Source organism: Oryx dammah, unplaced genomic scaffold (assembly GCF_014754425.2).
Source record: "Oryx dammah isolate SB20612 unplaced genomic scaffold, SCBI_Odam_1.1 HiC_scaffold_20, whole genome shotgun sequence".
NCBI lineage: Eukaryota > Metazoa > Chordata > Mammalia > Artiodactyla > Bovidae > Oryx > Oryx dammah.
Window position 1 is genome coordinate 470503 of NW_024070204.1, and position 18451 is coordinate 488953.

General features: G+C 62.2%; 1 protein-coding gene across 5 annotated transcripts; it reads right to left on the reverse strand.

The window, feature by feature from the left end:
* BRD9 (bromodomain containing 9) lies at positions 1–18443 on the reverse strand. Of its 5 annotated transcripts, none has more exons than XM_040262228.1 (16): positions 18347–18443; positions 17532–17746; positions 17122–17254; positions 15472–15532; positions 14717–14861; positions 12659–12769; positions 11949–12061; positions 10849–10981; positions 9258–9333; positions 8584–8679; positions 8041–8173; positions 6093–6204; positions 4512–4550; positions 3405–3504; positions 1912–2079; positions 1–640 (listed from the first exon to the last, which is right to left on the reverse strand). In XM_040262228.1, the coding sequence occupies exons 1-16, from the start codon at positions 18396–18398 to the stop codon at positions 540–542; spliced, it is 1788 nt and encodes a 595-aa protein (XP_040118162.1). In that variant the 5' UTR covers positions 18399–18443; the 3' UTR covers positions 1–539. The 5 variants fall into 5 exon arrangements, with proteins under 5 accessions (XP_040118162.1, XP_040118160.1, XP_040118159.1 ...); XM_040262226.1 differs by having other exon boundaries at positions 11949–12082; XM_040262225.1 differs by having other exon boundaries at positions 11949–12124.
* Positions 18444–18451: the final 8 nt, after the last annotated feature.

Here is an 18451-nt window from a genome sequence, read left to right on the forward strand (position 1 = left end):
TCTTTTTATTAAGATCTGTATTTACAATCTGCAGATACAAACAGGCATCCAGTAAACACATCCAGAACAAAGCATTTCCAAAGCGTGACCCGCAGCTGCAGCCACAGGACGGGCCACTGCCCAACAGAGCTCCTCAAGTGGCCCCCGCCGTGACCTGCCCCAGCACTGTGGGGACGCGGGCTCGGTGGGGCGGGGTACACACAGGGCTCGCCCACGTCCGCTCCCCGAGGACGTGGACTGAACAGTGTGTCTACAAGGGCACCGAGAGGGACGTCCCCGCCACCAAAGACAGACCACGCCGGCTTCACAAAATCTGCTCACACACCCTTTATAAGTGACGTCCACCCCAGGATGCACAGGGCTGTCCACAGACACCCCACATCTGAGTGCAGCTGACGTGATCGCAGACAACTCACCAGCTCCCCGGGGCTGCTCCCGCAGGCCGAAGGGGACAAGATGAAGTCTTTGTCTCGTGACAAAAACTCTGTACGTGCAAATAAAAACTGCAAAGTACAGAACCACCAAAGGCCATGTACAGGCTAGGTCTTTGTGGAGACCGCAGGCTCCGGAGACTGCAGGAACTCGTACGGGTCGTGGGCCGCCTCCGACTGCTCCCCAACACTGAGGCGAGAAGGGCTCCCTGCAGTGACGGGAGGGGGACACGTCAGTCCAGCGCTGCCACGCACTCTGCCCAGGAGGCCCGGCTGGACACGTGTCCTGTGGCTGCAGCCAACTGAGCCCATGGCTCAGCCAGAGCCCTGGACCCAGGGCGGATACGACCCAAGGGCCCCAGGGAGGGCGTGGCCAAGCCTCCACACAGCAGGGCTGTCAATCCTGCAGGAAGGCAGCCCCTAGGCCAGGGATCCTCGGACACCCCCAGACCCTGAGGAGCCCCAGGGTCACCCTGAGTCCACCAGAACCTCGGGGTCTTCAGACCCCCAGACCCCAAGGAGTCCCAGGGTCCCCCCGGTCCACCAGGGCCTTGGGATCCTCGTAGCTGGGAGCCACCCCAGTCATCTGGAGCCTCTTCACATGCTTCTATCACCAGGTTAACGGGACCAAAATGCCGGTCCTCTACTTGGACAGCTTCAGCCAATGGTCTGAGGCTGATCGCTCCCCTCCCGTCCCCCAAACGTCAGGGCTGCAGAAAGGGAAGTTCAGTACTGTGTCTGGAGCTGACACAGGACCTTGAGGACACGAACAGTGTGCTCAAGGGGCCAGCAGGCAATATCCGCTCCCGTCCTGGCGGGGTCACCACCCACTACCCACCCACCCTTATGTGCCAACGGGGGCTTCCAACCCAGGACAGCAGTGTGCCCCTCCCAAATGAGAGCCCTGAGGTCCCATGACCCCCCACCAAGGACCATGAGGTCTGTCCCGTGCCCGCCCCCCTGAGGGCCCTGAGGTCCTGTGGCCTCCACCTCCACCAAGGGCCCCGAGGTCTGTCCTGTGCCCTCCACCGAGAGCCCGTGACCCCCCACCGAGGACCACACGGTCTGTCCCATTTCCCCGCCTCCACCAAGGGCCCCGAGGTCTGTCCTGTACGCCCCTCCACCAAGGGTCCTGAGGTATGTCCTGTGCCCCCCGCCGAGGCTCCATGACCCCCCCCCCGCCCGCCCGAGGGCCGGGCAGGAGCACAGTGCCGTCCACGCTGCTTCAGGAGCAGAAGCAGGAAGAAGCCTGCGTTCCCTCTGCGATGACACTAGGGGGTCCACGGCTCGGACGCGAACGCCTGGGGCTCTCCCCAAGGTGGACCCGGCATCTTCAGGCCAAGCCCCCAGGTTCACAAGACTGACTTCCACGCCAACCCCTCACCAGTGCAGCCGCCTGAGCAGACTCCCTGTGGGGCCTGCTGGCCCCTGGCCTGCCCACCCCGCCGGGGCGCCCACGCCGCCGCGTGGCGGGCCTCACCCAGGTGGTGCTGGTCCCGGTCAGAGGCGTTGGACAGCGAGCTGAGGTTGGACGAGGGCCGCGAGCCTCCGCGCTCCGCCTGCGCCTCCTGTAGGTCCTGGAGGAGCCTCGCCGTCTCGTCCAGGCCCAGCTGCCCGTCCTCGGGGTCCAGCTCCTTCTTCACCTTCCCTGTGGACAGGGGGACGGGGCTGAGCCAGGCTCGGCCACCACTGCCCAGCTGGGCTCGCGCCCCGTGAGGCGCCCTGCAGCGGGGAGCGACGCACGCTGGATGACTGGCCGCGCCGCCCGACGGCCCGGCAGGACCCTCCCCACCATGGTGGGGCCAGGCTCCCCTGAGCCGAGCGGCTCCCCGCCCTGAGACCAGGAGAAGGCCATACGGGGCTCCACGCGGGCGTCAGGCAGCACCCGCATGGCGGGCAAGAAGCAAGGAGGCTCAGCCCCAGGGACATCGCAACCAAGAAGCAGGGGCAGCGAGCGGGACCCACCGCACCCTCAGAAGGGAAAGGACACGTGACGCGAGGAGGAGGGAAGATGCAGCAAAGCTGGGGGTCAGCAAATCGGCGCCCGCAGGGCCACGTCCGCCCCGGCTGCAGACCAGCGGAGAGTACACGCCTCGAGGGAGACGGGCTGAGTCAGCCCCAGGTGAGCGTGGGACAAACTACAGTCAGACTCCCCACGTTCAAGATAAACCCCCGGCCCCGGGCCCAGCAAAAGAGACGCAGCCCAAGAACAGACCTGGCAGAGAGCAGACAGGGCTGGCAACAGCCCAACTACCGGGACAGAGAAGACGGTGGACTCGGCGGGAGGGGAGCCGGCGGGCGGGAGGGGCGCCGGCGGGAGGTGGGCGGCCCTTGGCGCACCGAGGGACAGAGGACCCGCCGGGCCCCCACCTGCTCTCCTCCCAGGGCCTGGGGACGCGCCCGGCGGCGGCGGCTGACAGGGGCCACGCTTGCTGCCGGGGGCTCCGCAGGAACAGGGCTCTGCAAACTCACACTGGCTCTCGCAGGCCCCCTTCCCCAGCACGGCCGTCGGAGGGCCCTGGTCTGTCCGCTGGGACAAGCCACGAGCATGACCGCCTGCAGACTCCACGTGTCAGCAGGTCTGAAGGGGCCGGCAGGGAGGGCCCACGCACAGGGCCAACAAGGGCAGAGGACCCTCTTGGGGGCACACACCGTGATGGCAGCAACCACGCCAATGCAGCACCACGGCAGCCACGGCAGGAGCTCCCCGCTGCCCACCGGACCAGGGGACCCAGGGATGGGCTGGAGGTCAGAGCGCACCTGGCGAGCCCTGCCGGGAGCCACTGGGGGTCCTGAGGACAGGGGTGGCGGGGGGTCCTGAGGACAGGGGGGGGGGGGGTCCTGAGGACAGGGGGGGGGGGGGTCCTGAGGACAGGGGCTGGGGGTGGGGTCGTCATTCGAGGGCCCATGGGCTGGGCTGGGCTGAGCCACCCTCCCGGAAACAGGCACAGCACGGTGCCCGGCACAACCTACCTAGACAGCCGAGCACAGAGATGTCCAGGGAGACGTCCGAGTAGGGCTTCATGGCCGTGAAGTCCAGCGTGGAGCTGCCGTCCCCGAGAGGGTCCCCAGCCTGCGGGAGACAAGCCACGTGAGACGGAGGGGAGGCAGCGAGCTGGTGCCCACCACCCAGGGAACGGAGGCCGGGCCGGCTGCGTCCTGTGCATGCGAGGAGCCCACAGACGGGGGACCGTGCCGCAGCCTGGGGACCACAGGGCCTGGGCTCCCCAGGGCACGCCTCCACCTGGAGCAGCTGGGAAGGGCACTGGTCCCTGGGGACCCATGGGCACGAGGGGGACTGGAGAGAGACCCACAGATGCTGGGGGGTCTCCGGGAAGATGCCCGGGACTCAAGGCCAGGCTCCTTCCGGAACTTGACAGACAGCATGGCAGGTCCTTGCCTCCTCTGGGCTGACCTGCAGGGGCCCTGCTGTGGGCCGGTCGGGGTGGGGGTGGGGGTGGGGTGGGGGGGTCCCGGCTCAGGTGGCTGCGGCCCGCCCCAGATCCTCGCAGGCCATGTGGGGCCGGCGCCTGACGCCACACGTGTCGCAAAGCCCAGACAGAGACCAAGCAGACGCCTGGCTGCCCTGCACACGCAGGGAGGCACGCGCCCTCGGCCGGCACCCTCTCCAATCTTCGTCAGTCAAGGGCCTGGCTGATGGGCACCTGCCCTGCCCTGCCCTCTGCCCCACGAGGCCCCATCAGGGAGGCTGGTGACCCCTACAGCCCGGCCCAGTCCCAGGGCCGCTGCCCATACAGGCAGTTTCAGAGCTGGGGCCAAATGTGCTCCAGGTCACTACAGGGCGGGGCAGAGACCGCAGTGGACCGCATCCTCAGGGGCTGGTGAGGCCCTGGGCCATCCCTGCTGACCGCCCTCGCCCACCAGCGAGCCCACTCCCGGGAGGAGCCCCTGCTGGCTGCACACCCTCAGGCCAGGTCACGTCGGACCATCTCACTTTCCTCCTCAGCAAAGGGACGGAAGCTCCTCTCACTGGCGCCGTCTCAAAGGCCACACGCAACATCCTCATGGGGTCCTGAACCACTAGGCTTTTACTGTCTGTAACTTGTCCACGGAACCCACCTTCACTTCATCCGGAGGCTTCATCGGAACGCTTCTCCTCTACAAAGAATCACAGACAGGAGCCAGTCTCGCAGCAGCCGTACCCAGAAGCACAACTGCTTTACCCTCTCACTCATCCATGAGGTGGGAAAGGCCCGCCTGTGACCCGAGCAGGCCTCACAGGCCGCAGCCAGAGCAAGGCTGCCGCAGCGCCTGCCACACAAGACCAGCTGAGACCCCCGGCGGGCTGGGCACCCGCGAGACCACCTGGGACAAGACGGCCGTGAAGGCGCGAGAGCCCCCGGGCTGCACCCGCAGCCCCAGGGGTGGGAAACGGAGGGCAGTCAGACACTGGGCTGGGGCTTCACCTGGAGGACGGCTGACCTGGTGGGCGGGGGGCGGGGGTGGGGTGGGGTGGTGGTGCTGAGACCAGCAGAGGAGACAGCTGGATGGCATCACCGACTCAATGGAAGGGAGTCTGAGCAAACTCCAGGGGACACTGGAGGACAGAGGAGCCTAGCGGGTTGCGTCCACGAGGTGGCAGAGCGAGACACAGCACAGACAGCAACGGTCTGAAGCTGTGCCGCCCTGAGCAGCTCACGCTCAGTAACACGACCAGCGCGCTTGTGCCACTTCTGCCCTGAGCTGGCTGCACGCGCCTGGCTCTCCTTCCGGGCTCCCCACCCTCACTTGTCTATGCAGCTAGTTCAGGGCCGGCACTGCACTGCTTGGATTCCGGCAGCTCAGCGGCACATGCTGGAATCCACATGAGTGATGCCCCCAGGCTCTCTCAAGACTGCTTTGGCTATTGGGGTCTCCTGTGCCTCCGTGTAAACTTTAAAATCGTTTGTTCCAACTTTCTGAAAAATGCCACTGATGTTTCGATAGGGACTGCACTATATCTATGGATTGCCTTGGAGAATGTGATCATTTTAACAACGTTAACTCTTCCAATGTAAGAGAGTCTATTCAATAAGTAGTGCTGAAAAGAGTGCAATGTTATATGCGAAAAAATGAAATTAAAATGTTCCTCTAGTACTGTACACAGAAAGAAACTCAAAATGGCTGGAGAGGGAACATTCGAGGCTTTGTGATCACGCACAGGGTGTGGCACGCTCTCCATTTCTACTTTCTAAAACACTCAAAATCTGTAAAAAAAAAAAACATTGTTAACTCACAGGCCAAAGTTTGCCAATCCTGATCTTGACCAAAAAAAGATACTACAAATGGAAAATAAAAATAAAAGTGACTGCAGACACTTCCTCAGACACAAGGTGAGTCAGACATCACTCCACAAAAAGGTTAAGACATCGATCTAGGTGTCCACACCAGGAAGACAAGTTTCAAATATGAAAATAAAATGAAGACAGTTTTCAGATAAATAAAAAGGTCCTTTAAGGTAAAAGGACATTTTTCAGGACGATGGAAGGTGACAGCTGATGAACAAAGGCAGGTCTAGAAAGGGATGAAGAACATGTGCCAGACGAGGGCGTCCTTCTTAGGTTTCCCTGGAAGGCAGCCGACCCACGGGGAGGAACAGCTCCGGGTCACCTCGCACACACTCCCTGCTCCCATGTGGCGGCTGCTGGGGCTGGCGCCTACCTGCCTCAGCCGGAAGAGCATCCGCGAGTGGTCCCCACCCGTGATCTGGTCCAGGAGGTCGTCCACCAGCTTCTTGCTGTAGCTCCCGGCATCCTTCACGAACTCCTGCAAGCTGGAGGGGGCCGCGAGAGCAGGCTGGGACCTGCGTTCCTCACCCTCCCACCCCCGAGGCTGCCCACCCCCAAGGTCCAGACGGGGCGGGTGGGGGGTGGACAACAGTAACCCCAAAACAAGAAACAAAGGGAAGGCAAAGCGGAGAGCAAGGCGTCTGCACACCTAAGCCCTCACGCCCACTTTATGAGAGCACCCACGTCTGTTTTGGGTTCAGGGACACAAGGAGATGAAGGAGAAATCACACGGAGGGCTCCACACTGGGGGGACTGGGAGCACCTCTGGGGTCCTTTTGGACACAAGAAAGTGAGAGAATCCCAAACCATGCTGGCGAGTTCAAGACAGAGGCCACAAGTTGAGAGCAGAAGCTGGGAGCAGAGCCCACAGCCCAAGCAGCACAGCCAGGCCTGAAGGAGCCCTGAGGGCAAAGCCTTCACACGGCTGTGGGCCTGACTCCGCGCCCAGCGTCACTGCCTGGACTCTGCGCTCAGCGCCCAGCTGCCTGGACCAAGGGCGGCGGCCTGCACTCCGCGCCCAGCGCCCGGCTGCCTGCACTCCGCACCCAGCGCCCGGCTGACTGGACCAAGGGCGGCTGCCTGGACTCTGTACCTAGCGTCTGGCTGCCTGGACCCTGCGCCCAGCGTCGCTGCCTGGACCAAGGGCAGCTGCCTGGACTCCACGCCCAGCATCCAGCTGCCTGGACTCTGTGCCCAGTGTCTGGCTGCCTGGACTCTGCGCCTAGCGCCCGGCTGCCTGGACCCTGCGCCCAGCGCCCGGCTGCCTGGACTCTGTACCTAGCGTCCGGCTGCCTGGACTCTGTACCTAGCGTCCGGCTGCCTGGACCCTGTACCTAGCGTCTGGCTGCCTGGACCCTGTGCCCAGCGTCGCTGCCTGGACCAAGGGCAGCGGCCTGGCCCAGAGCCGTGCGCCGGGCAGGACAGTGCAGAGCCACCTGCTGGGAGGCCACCCTCCGCCATCACACCTTCCTCTTGGTTTCCCTCCTCTATTTCTTTTTTCGCACAGACGTCGGGGTCAGCTACTCATTTACTGTATTGGAGGCTAACTGATCCCTGCGTGTTCTTCAAACACACTCCACGTTGTTTTTGGAGTGAGACAAAGATCTAACGCGGGGAGACTCCATTTCTCACCGACCAGCAGAGCTGTCACGGTCCCCACATGAGACACTAATTCTAAAGGAACAGTCCTCTTTTCTCTCGGGAATGAAAAAATACAAATCCCAGTCCACAGGCACAATACCAGATGCTACAACTAGTATCACACCCGTCACAACTGGGGCTCAACTGTGTCCCCAACACCACACGCTGAGGCCCTGACCCCCTGCACCTCAAACACGGCTATACACGGAGACGGGGCCTCAGAGGGAATTCAGTTAAAATGAAGCCTTCAGGGTGGCCCTCAGTGTCTCCACAGCAAAGGAGCTCGAGACGCAGAGTGAAGCTGGGGGAGGACACCGCGGGGGAGGGAGACGCTGGGGGAGGACTCGGGGGAGGAGCTGAGGAGGGCAGCCTCTGCACCGAGGAGCCAGGCCTCAGGAGGAGCTTGGATCCAGCCTCCAGGACGCGGGTGCTATTGCATACACCTGGTCTTGGCAGCCTGAGCCGACACATGGGCGTGAGAGCCCCTGAACGGCTGTGACCTTAGTTTTCCCGGAGCACGGTGGGTCACACCAGGCTCTTGAAGGCTCTGGCCTGGATCGTCATCCCCTTAAAAACCCGGTCCAGTTACCTGAGCTTCGAGGCCACCAGCAGAGGCCAGTCCTTTTACTGACCACCACCATGGCTTGCAGCCTGGCACAGACGCTGGCCAGCCCACCCACCTCAGTGCACACTGCACGCCCGTCTCGTCTCCGTAGGCCGAGTACAGCTGCTCCACCTCGTCAGCCCTCAAGTCGCCAAACACGGGGTTGTTGTGTGTGGAGAGCGCGGTGCTGGCACTGGAGAGGAAGGTGACTGGGGGGGGTGCGGGGGCCAACGTGAGGGGCTCACACGCACGGGCTGCGTGCACGCCATGTCTCCAGGGACCACGGAGGCCCCGCACAGAGCCCACAAGCTCCCCGCACCGAGTTCTCAGGAACCTCCAGGCGGGGGGGTCTGTCCGCTGCCTACAGCACCATGACCCTCAAGGGGAGGAATCGTGACTTTGTTGGAGGCACTTTAAGTGGCGTCACTGGACCACCAGCACACGGAGGGCAGCTGAGCGTGGGGAGGAGCCCCCACACTGGCCGACGCGGAGGCGGGTCCTGCCCTCTGGGCTCCAGCTCCTGCCCCTCCCGGGACGCCCCTGAGCGTGATGAGACCCAGAGCTGGGCCTGACGCAGCAGCTGCTGGGCGGGGGGGTGAGGTCGGGGGTGGTGCCTCACCTCGGCTCCTCCGCTCCTCCCGGAAGCCCAGCGTGGTGAAGCCAGGCAGTAGCTTGCTGGACAGTGAGCTCAGGTCCACCGGGTGGGTCTCCTCCTCTGCAAGGGGACCAGACCCGTGAGCAGGCGGCCCCCAGCCGCACGGAGCGGCGGGGGCGTGTGGGAGCACAGCCTGGGGCACCCCTGGAACCATCTGAATTCAGGTCTACACAGCCGGCAGCACGCTGAAACGTTGGCTGCCCGCGGTTTCAGAGTGGAAAGCCAGCGATCGGCCCACCGTGCGGCAACACAACTCCAACTCACGCCACGGATCCCACCTCAGGCCTCAGTCCACGTGCTACAGGGGCAGCACAGCCACCTCCACCTCCTGACAGGCCTGTGGGTGGTTCCCACGGGGACTGGGGCCTGAGAGGTCTCCACGTCCCCATCAGAACCTCAATCTCGTGCTCGGAGCGGAACCAGCTTGCTTGTTCTCTTTTATCAAGAAAGCTACGATTCACTCCAGCTGACGGTTAAAGTGGTCAGCTCCTGCCCTCCGCACCCACAGAGGACCCCTGACCACACTCGCATCCTGCCACGTGGGCGATAGGCCATGCCCCATCTACACGTCACCAAGGCGTGGAGATCGAGGATGGGGCCGGTCAGCAGACAGGATGGGGTGGGGGTCGGGCACGCACCGTCAGCATCCAGCCCGGCCGTGTTGACCACGCTGTAGAGCAGACTTCCATCCCCGTTCTTCTTCAGGTAGCCCATCTGCAAGAGCACAGCCTGAGTGCCCGCGCCCCCAACCCCCGCGGCCTCCAGGGCCCCCGCGCCCCCAACCCCCGCGCGCTCTAGGCCCCTCCCAGGGCTCCCCCGAAGCAGGGCACCCTTGAGGGGCCAGGAGAACCGTGGCCTCTGAGGACGGCCTGTCCTGAGTAAACCCTGAACAACCACAGAGCTCCCTGTCCCCCAGAGACCAGACACACCTCGTGCCGTGAGCATACGACCCTGGGCACACGTGTGCCACAGAGGAGCTCCTGAGCCGAGCTCCCCGGACCCTCGTGACTAGGAGCTTCAAGGACACACGACACTCCCCAGAAACAGCCTTTTCCAGAAGCTGGAAGCCTGACCAAAGCGAGCTGGGGAAGAGCCTGGTCAAGGAGACCAGCGGCCCCGCCCCCCCCCCACGGAGCCCGCCTCCATCTAAACTGATCTCCACCTGGGAGCCGGGCCCCCTCGCAGGCTGGGAGCAGCCACGGGCACTGGGGCAGGGGAGCCCACGGATGGGACGCGGGAGACGGCAGGGCTCCTCGCTGCAGCCTCGAGCCCGCGAGGAGCAGAGGACCCTCGGGTGTGGGCAGACCTGGAGGTTCTGGTGTGAACGCACGGCCTCTGGTGAACTGAGTCAGGGCAGGCTGCACAGACAGACACACGGACAGGTGTGGCCGTCCCAGCTCTCTGTGTGCCCGGGCCCAGACAGGATGGGGCGCCCTTGTCTGTGAGGAATCAGTGCTCACTGCGGAAACGCTGACTCCGGGGCTGAGGAGCCACCACAGTGTACACCAGGCACAGAGCTGCCACGTGACTGCGCGGGGACCTCACGCCTCCCAGCAGGCGCGCGCAACCAGCAGGAAACGGGACGTAAAGCGTGGCGTGTCTCACAGAACCCAACACATCCCAACTGCGACCACTTCACGGTTCTTTACGTAAAACCTCTGCAGCCTTAGTATAGATAGAAAGTTCGACTAGGTTTCCACACACACTTTGTAAAAATAGAACGTTAGACACCCCGGGTCAAACAAAACACCAGGGTTACCTTTGCTTGTGTCCTCGCTAACAATCACCAGGAAATCTAAAGCCACCTGCCCATGCGATTCCTGCCAAGCCTACCGGATGCCTCCTGTGTCAGAGAGGAGGTGTGCAGAGCAGGGCGGGCCCTGAGGACCGGCTCACGCCTGGTCAGACCCATGAAGACTGCACAGGCACAGACCCCGAGAACATGGAGAGGCCGCGCCGCTGCGGAGAGGCAGGGCGGGCTTGGCCTTGGCCTGGAGACAGAGCGCAGCCCTCTGCTGGCTGGCGACCTGCACACCACACGCCACCCCCGCTCCCAGGAGGCGGCCAGCTGGCTGCGGCAGCCGCTGGGACGAGGCGCTAACCCCCCAGCAACAACAGCACCAGGACGTGGCGGCGCTCCGGCCAGATGCTCGCGACGACCGCTGATGCTCGGTCGTACCGACAGGCCAGCGCCTGGCCGGGGACGCCGCCGCCCTGCGGGGGCACTACCTTGCCACCGGGCACCAGCCGGCTGATCCTGTCCCGGGCCTCGTCGGCTGCGTGCTCCACCAGCGCCAGCACGTGCTCCTCCGCGGTGCTGTCCGTCAGGCTGCAGGCGTTCCCCTCCGGCTCGAACACGCAGCTGCGAGGCGGGGACACGCATGAGTCACGGCTGCCCTCCCGGAGGCCCGCCCGCAGTCGCAGAGGGGGTGGCGGGAGGCACAGAGGGCCCTGGGTCTCAGCCCTGGTTTCTGGTCACTAGGGCGACAGGGCCTCGGTGCCAACAGCGTCACTCAGGCACTGGACCAACAGCAGCAGTAACTCTGTGCAGGGTCGGGTTGCTGGCCGTGAGCCCGGGCTGTGAGCAGCCCCCAGGCCCCAGAGTGCCCCGAGACGGCAGAGGGAAGAGGGGCAGCTGCCAGCACCCGAGGGACAGGGTCTCCTCGTGGAAGGCTCTAGAAGCAGAGTGGTGGAACCCCTCCAATGAGTGTGGGGTGAGCCCTCTGGGGTCCCAAGTCTACAGGAAGTCCCCTCACAGCCAGGGCCCCAGCTGCAGGAGTCCAGACACAGGCCCTTGCCCGCCCTGACCCGAGCCGTCACCTACAATGGCGCCACGGAGCCCCCGAGCCTGGGGCGCGGAGCCCCAGCCGCCAGCACACGTCCTGCACGAGGGGCCCCCCGGGATGAAGGGCCAGCGAGAGTTCGCAGGACACGGGAGCAGCAGTGGCCGGGCAGCAGGCCACACCCGGGGCCAAGCGTGAGCGTGGCCGGCGAAGGTGGCTCAGCCCGTGCCCCCGACACCCGCAGGGGTGGCCGTGACCCCCACAGGACCTGTCGCTGCACCAGCACGTGGGGAGCAGGGGCCAGAGGGTACGATGCGCCCCTCGTGGCTGGCCCCAGGGCCCAGGGCCTCCTGACAGTCTTGGCAGGACAGGGACCGCCACCACAAGCCACGGCACGCTCGAGTGGGCAGGGAGGAGGGTTGCTTCTGTGTGAACATAGGGTGCAGCCTCCGTCCCAGCTGCTGCGAGCGAGACGAGCTGGGACGCGGCGCCCGCCAGCAGCGAGGGCATCAGCGCCCGCAGGACCAGGCGGGTGGGCAGCTCTACCTGACGACTTCTCTACTCGGCCGCTTGGACTTCTTGGCCGTCTCTACGTGCACGGGCACGACCTCGGGGACAGGCTCCTCGGCAGCTGTGTCTTCGTCGCCCAGAAGAGCCGCCTGCTGAGAGAAATCCACGTCCTGCATAAATGACATGCTGCGCTTCAGAGCTAAGAGCCGCTCCTGGAACCAGAAAGCACAGAGCGCAGGCTCGACCTCTCCCTCTGGCCACAGCACCGACGAAGCATGGGGCGGGGAGCGGCCGCAGCCTCGCCCGGCCTGGCGGCTAACCCTCCGGGGGCGGGGCGAGCTGGTGAGGCCGGCACTGGTCCTAACACGTGGCGCATGCAGCCTGGCTCACGGGACAGAGGGGGGCCCCGGGGCTGGAGGCGGGGCGCTGGGCTCCGGGAGGCAGCCACACACGACGAATCCACGAGGCAGCCCGCAAGCCAGCAAGACCCACGCATCTGGAGCTCTGCCCCGAGCCTGCTGGGGACACAGCCACAGGCAGGAGCAGAGAGGGGGGCGTGTCTGGAGGAGGGGCGTGCTCGAAAGGGCGGCTGGCTGGGGGCTCCCTAGAGCAGAGGGCCCGTGCCGGGGCCGGGGGGCGTGGACGGAGCACGGCATTCGCTGTGAGCCTCCGTTCGGGTGTGAGAGCCGCGGCGGCGGCGGTGGCACTCAGCCGCAGCCCTGCGCCCGCCACCAGAGGCCCCTTACTTTGCTCATCATCTTGAAGCCGGCGTGCAGGATCTTCTTGGCCAGCTTGTAGTACACGGTGTCCGGCCTGTTGTACGTCATCGCGTTGTCGCACATCAGCTTGAAGTCTGCCTGGAAAGGAGACAGTTCACCAGATGTGGAGCGCCACACAGACGCCAGCAGACTCGAGCTTCCTGCCGAAGCCGCCAAAGACAGCGCTGGACACCCTGAGAGCAGACACAGCTCTCCGCTCTAAAGAAGGCCTTTCCTCTGCCAAAGCAGCCAAAGACGGCGCTGGACACCTTGGAGAGCAGACGTGGCTCTCCACTCTAAAGAAGACCTTTCCTTTAATCTATGGACAACTTTTCAGCTCATTTTCAGTCACAGCTTATTGTAAGATACTAAGTATACTTCCCTGTTCCACACAGTAAGTGCCTGTAGGTAGCAGTTTGTGTCTGTTCTTGCCGAAGCCCTGCCCTGCTCGCCCCCAGCCCTGCCCCTCCAGCAGCCAGCACTCTGCTCTGTCTCTGTTGTGGAGACAAGTTCATCTGCATCACTGTTTAGATTCCCCGTGTAAGTGACGCCATGTAACACCTGCCTGACTCCCTTCACTCAGTATAACCTCAAATTTCATCCAAGCGGCTGCAAATGTTGCCGCGAAAGCGGAATGACATCTCGCTCCTTTTTATGGCTGAGGGATTCAAGAACCATTTTTCAAAACTTTGAGAAATTTTCATAACTGTTCATTAGTCTTCACTCACGCAAAAACACTTGAATGAGAAGCTTGCCAAACTGTGTCATCCTTTCTGAACGTAGCACACACACTTCATGGGGGTAAAATGCTGGTTCCTCCACTTCCTTCCTGACCTGCCCCCTTCCCTCTCCTTGGGAGGAACTCAGACATTAACAGGAACAAGAACCAACAAACAGTTCTTTTCAGCAAAGCAGAGAGATAAGCTGAGAGGTGGGCATGCCCTCTCTCTCGGAAGTTTTTTCATAGAATTTGAAATTCTGCCTACAGATGGTTACTCTAGTACCATTAGAAAAACACCTTCCCCTAAAATAAGTGAGCAACTTAAAGGTAAACGACCTGAAACGTCAGTACTCGTCACTCCAGCCAAACTACTCAGGGCACCCAGACAGGGGAGTTAGCCTCAGGATGGCAACGACTGTCAAGGCGGTGCGAGCCACCGGGAGCCCTTCCCTCGCCAGGCCAGTGCTCCCAGGGCTGGGCTGAGGCCACAAAGCCCATGTCGCAGGTCCCAACTGTGACAGGCTCCGGTCACCACGGGGGACAGGGTGGCACCCTTCGCATCTCAGCTTTGTCACTGGGCGACTGACCACACTGGGCCCACAGGTGGCCGGGTGCACCTCAACACAGACGCAGGGACCACCTGCCCGAACTTGCCAGGAAACCTTTCCTTTTCTCCCACCCACCCTCCAGTCACAGGTCAGCCAACACTTTCGGTGAGTTCCCCAGTAAGCAAAAATAGGGAAGCCAAGCTTGGCCAGAGTGAACAGAACCTAAGAAAGAAACACAACGCCTTTTTCTAAATGGCATCACTGTCAACACTGACAAACATTTGTTTTGATCTTCCCCTGAATCTGAATGCCAAAAAGCAGCTTTCACCTTTCACAGCCAGTGCTGAAAACCAGAGACCAGCAATAGAGTACTCAGGAGACAAAAAAACTATGATCCTAAAAAACCTAAATTCCCAGTTAATTATATTAGAAAAATTACATTGCAGTTCAAATCAAACACACCTTTGCTGGACGCACCATGTCCGTTTATGCCAAAACGTAACTTAAGAACAAATGTCTACTACCATGCAAGACGCAGGCTAACTTTTAGACCAAAACATGGAGAAAGTCACAACTGACCCCAGTATTTTCAAAACACCAACCCAACACAGAAACACCCACAAAGCTTGCAACTGCTAGCAACCGAAGCCGCATGAAGGGCCTGCTGTGCGTGAACGCACACGGAGCTCCCTGGCGACGGCTCCAGGAGGTGCGACGGTCTAGCCTGAACTCCGCGACTGACCGGCGCTTGCTAGCCACGGTCATGAGATGCTCTACCTTGAACTCTGTGACTGACTGGTACCCGTTGGCTGCGATCTTGTCTCGCATGGTGCCGAAGTCCATCGGGTGCTTTATTATCATCGAGTACCCGGGAGCGATTGCATCCGTGACAGGAAAAGCGAAAAATCCATGAGGATCTTTTCTGAAAACACAAATATCATTATTTAAACTGGAAAAACCCTAAGACCTGAGTTTTTGAACAAAACACCTCACAGTAAAAAATCTGATGCAATTAACCAAAATCTAAGGTTGCCTCTTAAAATTAACAAAATTTATGCTCCAGTACTCTTGCCTGGAAAATCCTATGGACAGAGGAGCCTGGTGGGCTGCAGTCCATGGGGTCGCTAAGAGTCGGACACGACTGAGCGACTTCCCTTTCACTTTTCACTTTCATGCACTGGAGAAGGAAATGGCAGCCCACTCCAGTGTTCTTGCCTGGAGAATCCCAGGGACAGGGGAGCCTGGTGAGCTGCCGTCTATGGGGTAGCGCAGAGTCTGACACGACTGAAGCGACTTAGCAGCAGCATGCTCTTTCAGATTGTGGTATTTTAGATATACTAAAAACTCCAAAACTACCGTCCTGGGTCCTGCCATGACCCCACCCTCTGGTGTTTGATCCCTGGTGCTGACTTGAGGTTCTTGGAACCCTGAGCCCCGCTCCCACAGGCATGCCCACCCCCCGTGAAAGCAAGAGCACACAGAGAGAAGAGCCCAGACGCCCCCAGCAGGAGCTCCTCAGAAGCACCTTTTACCTCTGCAGCTGGCGGAGGAAGTGCTCCAGCAGCAGCTGAATCGGCGTGCTCTCGTTTTCAGCTGCCGATTTAAAAATGGAAAAAGTAAAATTAAACAAAAGCGTTTTGCTAACACTTCACCATAAAGAAAACGCCAATTTCGTGGTCCTTATCAATCTATTTCCTGCTCCAGGGTTCCAGGCTCACACGAGAAGCAGATGAGAAGGTGAGCAAACCCACATATGGTCCCCACCCAGTGCAGCCAGAGAAAGGGGCAGGACCCAGCAGCAGCCCCCCAACCCCCCCGCCCACCGAGACAACCAAGATGGGCTGTCACGTGCCACCCTGTCCCCAGCCTGCACTGCTCCTGGGCCTAGGACGTTCCAGACAAGCTAAGCAGATGCAATCAAGACTTTGAACAGAAGTCACCAATGAATGCCCTGACAGCACTCTGTATTCTCTGCTCATGCCTCTGCTCACTAGTAAAACGGGGATAAAACGGGTGTTCTTGTGAGGACTCCAACTATTAACTACATCTCTGGGCACACAGTCAGTTAGGTTTCTCTCCACAAGAGTAAGTGTGTATATGGTCTTCCCCGCTGTGTCCCCAAGGCTGCACCCAGAGCCCCAGATCTGGGGTTCTAAATGCTCTTCTCAACCGAGGAACCAGGGTCCTCGGGGTCACTCCAGTCACCAAGGCAACACTGTTGAGCGAGACCAGGAGAGGCCCAAGGAAACATTATCTGACCACAGGCTTTCCAGGCACACAGGGAAGGGCGCTCAATAGGCAGTGTGAATGAGCTTAGTGATTACTAGCAACCGCAGGCATTCCACTGCCTGGAAAATCCCACGGACGGAGGAGCCTGGTGGGCTGCAGTCCATGGGGTTACTAAGAGTCGGACACGACTGAGCAACTTCACTTCCACTTCCATGCCCTGGAGAAGGAAACGGCAACCCACTCCAATGTTCTTGCCTGGAGAATCCCAGGGACAGGGGAGCCTGGTGGGCTGCCGTCTATGGAGTCACACAGAGTCGGACACGGCTGAAGCGACTTAGCAGCAGCCGCAGGCATTCCACAGCCACGTTCAGCTGAGCAGCTGCTGCCCTGGGCCAACTTGTCTCCCCCACAGCAGGCCCAGTGGCCCCATGTCTTACTGCTCCCCGGGAGTGGGGCTACCAGCAAACACCACCTCCATGACTGCAAGACAATGTCTCCCTGCTCCCCCAGCAAATCAGAGGTAGTCAGACCTCCAGTCAGAGCCAGCGTGCCTCCCCCCAGAGGTGCCTGACAGTCTGAAACCTGAGGGAACTGCCCACACAGATCAGAGGGGGCCCGAGCTTTCCAGGTTTCCTCGCCTGAAGCCAGCACAGCTCCCGGGGAGCTAAGGGCCCGAACGACTGACGCCAGCGCTCGCCTCCTCCCATCTTCGAGGACCTTCTTGGGGCTCTCGCGCTAAGAGGCCAGGAGCCGCAGCAGGCCAAGCCCTGCTCTAGAAGCTCAAAGCGAGCAGCAAGAAACTCAGGCTGGCCCAGCTCCTCTGTGAGGCCTGGGAGCGGAGAGTGTGGCTCTTTCCATCCTAGGCGTCTCCCCAAGCCCAAGGGCAGAAAGCCAACCGCTGCTCCCCACGACAAGCCCCCCAGCCCCAGGACGCTCCGAATGCCGCCACTCGCCTGGCTGCGTCCGGCACGCCCGCACCGGCCGGTCGGGGGGTGGCTCCACCTCCACCTTCTTCCCCGGGTCAAAGTCGTCAGCCTCCCCCTCCGTGTCACAGTGCTCCTTCTCCCGTTTCCGCTTCTTCTCCTCCTGCGAGGCAGGGTCAAGGCAGCGAGGGCAATGAAGTGGTTTTCAACAGACCTCCTGTCTCTAAGGGGGCGCTGAGAGCAAAAAGCCTCTTCCGGGACCCTTCTCACTGCAGACCCGACCCTTCCAGAGACCCTCCACGGGGCCGGGCGAGAGATGAGAGATGGGAGGCCCTGACTCTGCGGGGCGCGCTCCGCCAGAGAGGACGCCGTGGCCCAAGCCCAGGAAGCCCTGGCTCAGTCCACCTCCGCCCCAGGGGTGTGGGGCCGCCCTCGCTCACCTTTCGCTTCCTCCTTTCTTCATCGTCAAGGTGCTTCTCCTTCTCCGACTTTTTCTTTTTCTTCTTCTTCTTCTCCTTGTGTCTCTCCCGCTCGTGGTCTGACCTGTCATCATAGTAGCTGGAGTCGTGGCCAGACCCCGAGAGCTCCGTCACTTCGCTTCCTCCAACTTTGAGGACCAGCTTCAGGGGCTTGTCCAAGGGCTTGTCTGCATAGTCTGTGGACACAGAGGCGGCCTTCACCGTGTGCGCTTGGGGAGGCCGCTCCGCAGCGCACACTGCTACCCAGCCGGCGGCACCTCGGCCCAAGGTGAGGGGACACCGGGAGGTCGCTGAGGTCCGGGAAGGTGGGAGGACCGGCCGAGCTGAGGTGAGCGGGGCACGGCCAGAACCACCAGAGAAAGACGGCGGCGAGTGCAGAGGGCGGCAGTAGAGGGGTCCTTCCCCTCCCCGCCCAGTTATCCTCCACCGGACGAAAGGGGGGGGGGTCTCCAGGCCACTGCCGGAGGACCCAGACCACGCCTGGGGCCGCGGAGCCCAGTCCCGGCCCGCTAGCTCCGGGTCCCGGGTCGCCCCCTTCCCGCCCTGCCGCAGCCCCCCGGCGCGGGATCCCTGACACGGGGAGCAGGACAGCGCGCAGGCGGGGAGAGACCTCAGGAAACACGGCCGAGGAAAAGCGATGCTCCACGCTTTTCTCCAGGGCGCGGCGACAGCGGGGCGGACGCCTGAGAGCCGCGCGCCCGCGTCCCCGCCCTCGAGCCCGGGCCCCCGCCGCCGCGAACACCCGCCCGGCGTCACAAAGCGCGCCGCCGCCTCACCCTCGTACGACGAGCGCCATTCGGCCTTGTGCTTCTTGTGCTTCTTGCCCATGGCGGCAGCGCCCAGGGCAGCAGCGAGCCCGCCTGGAGCGCGGCCGCCGTGGG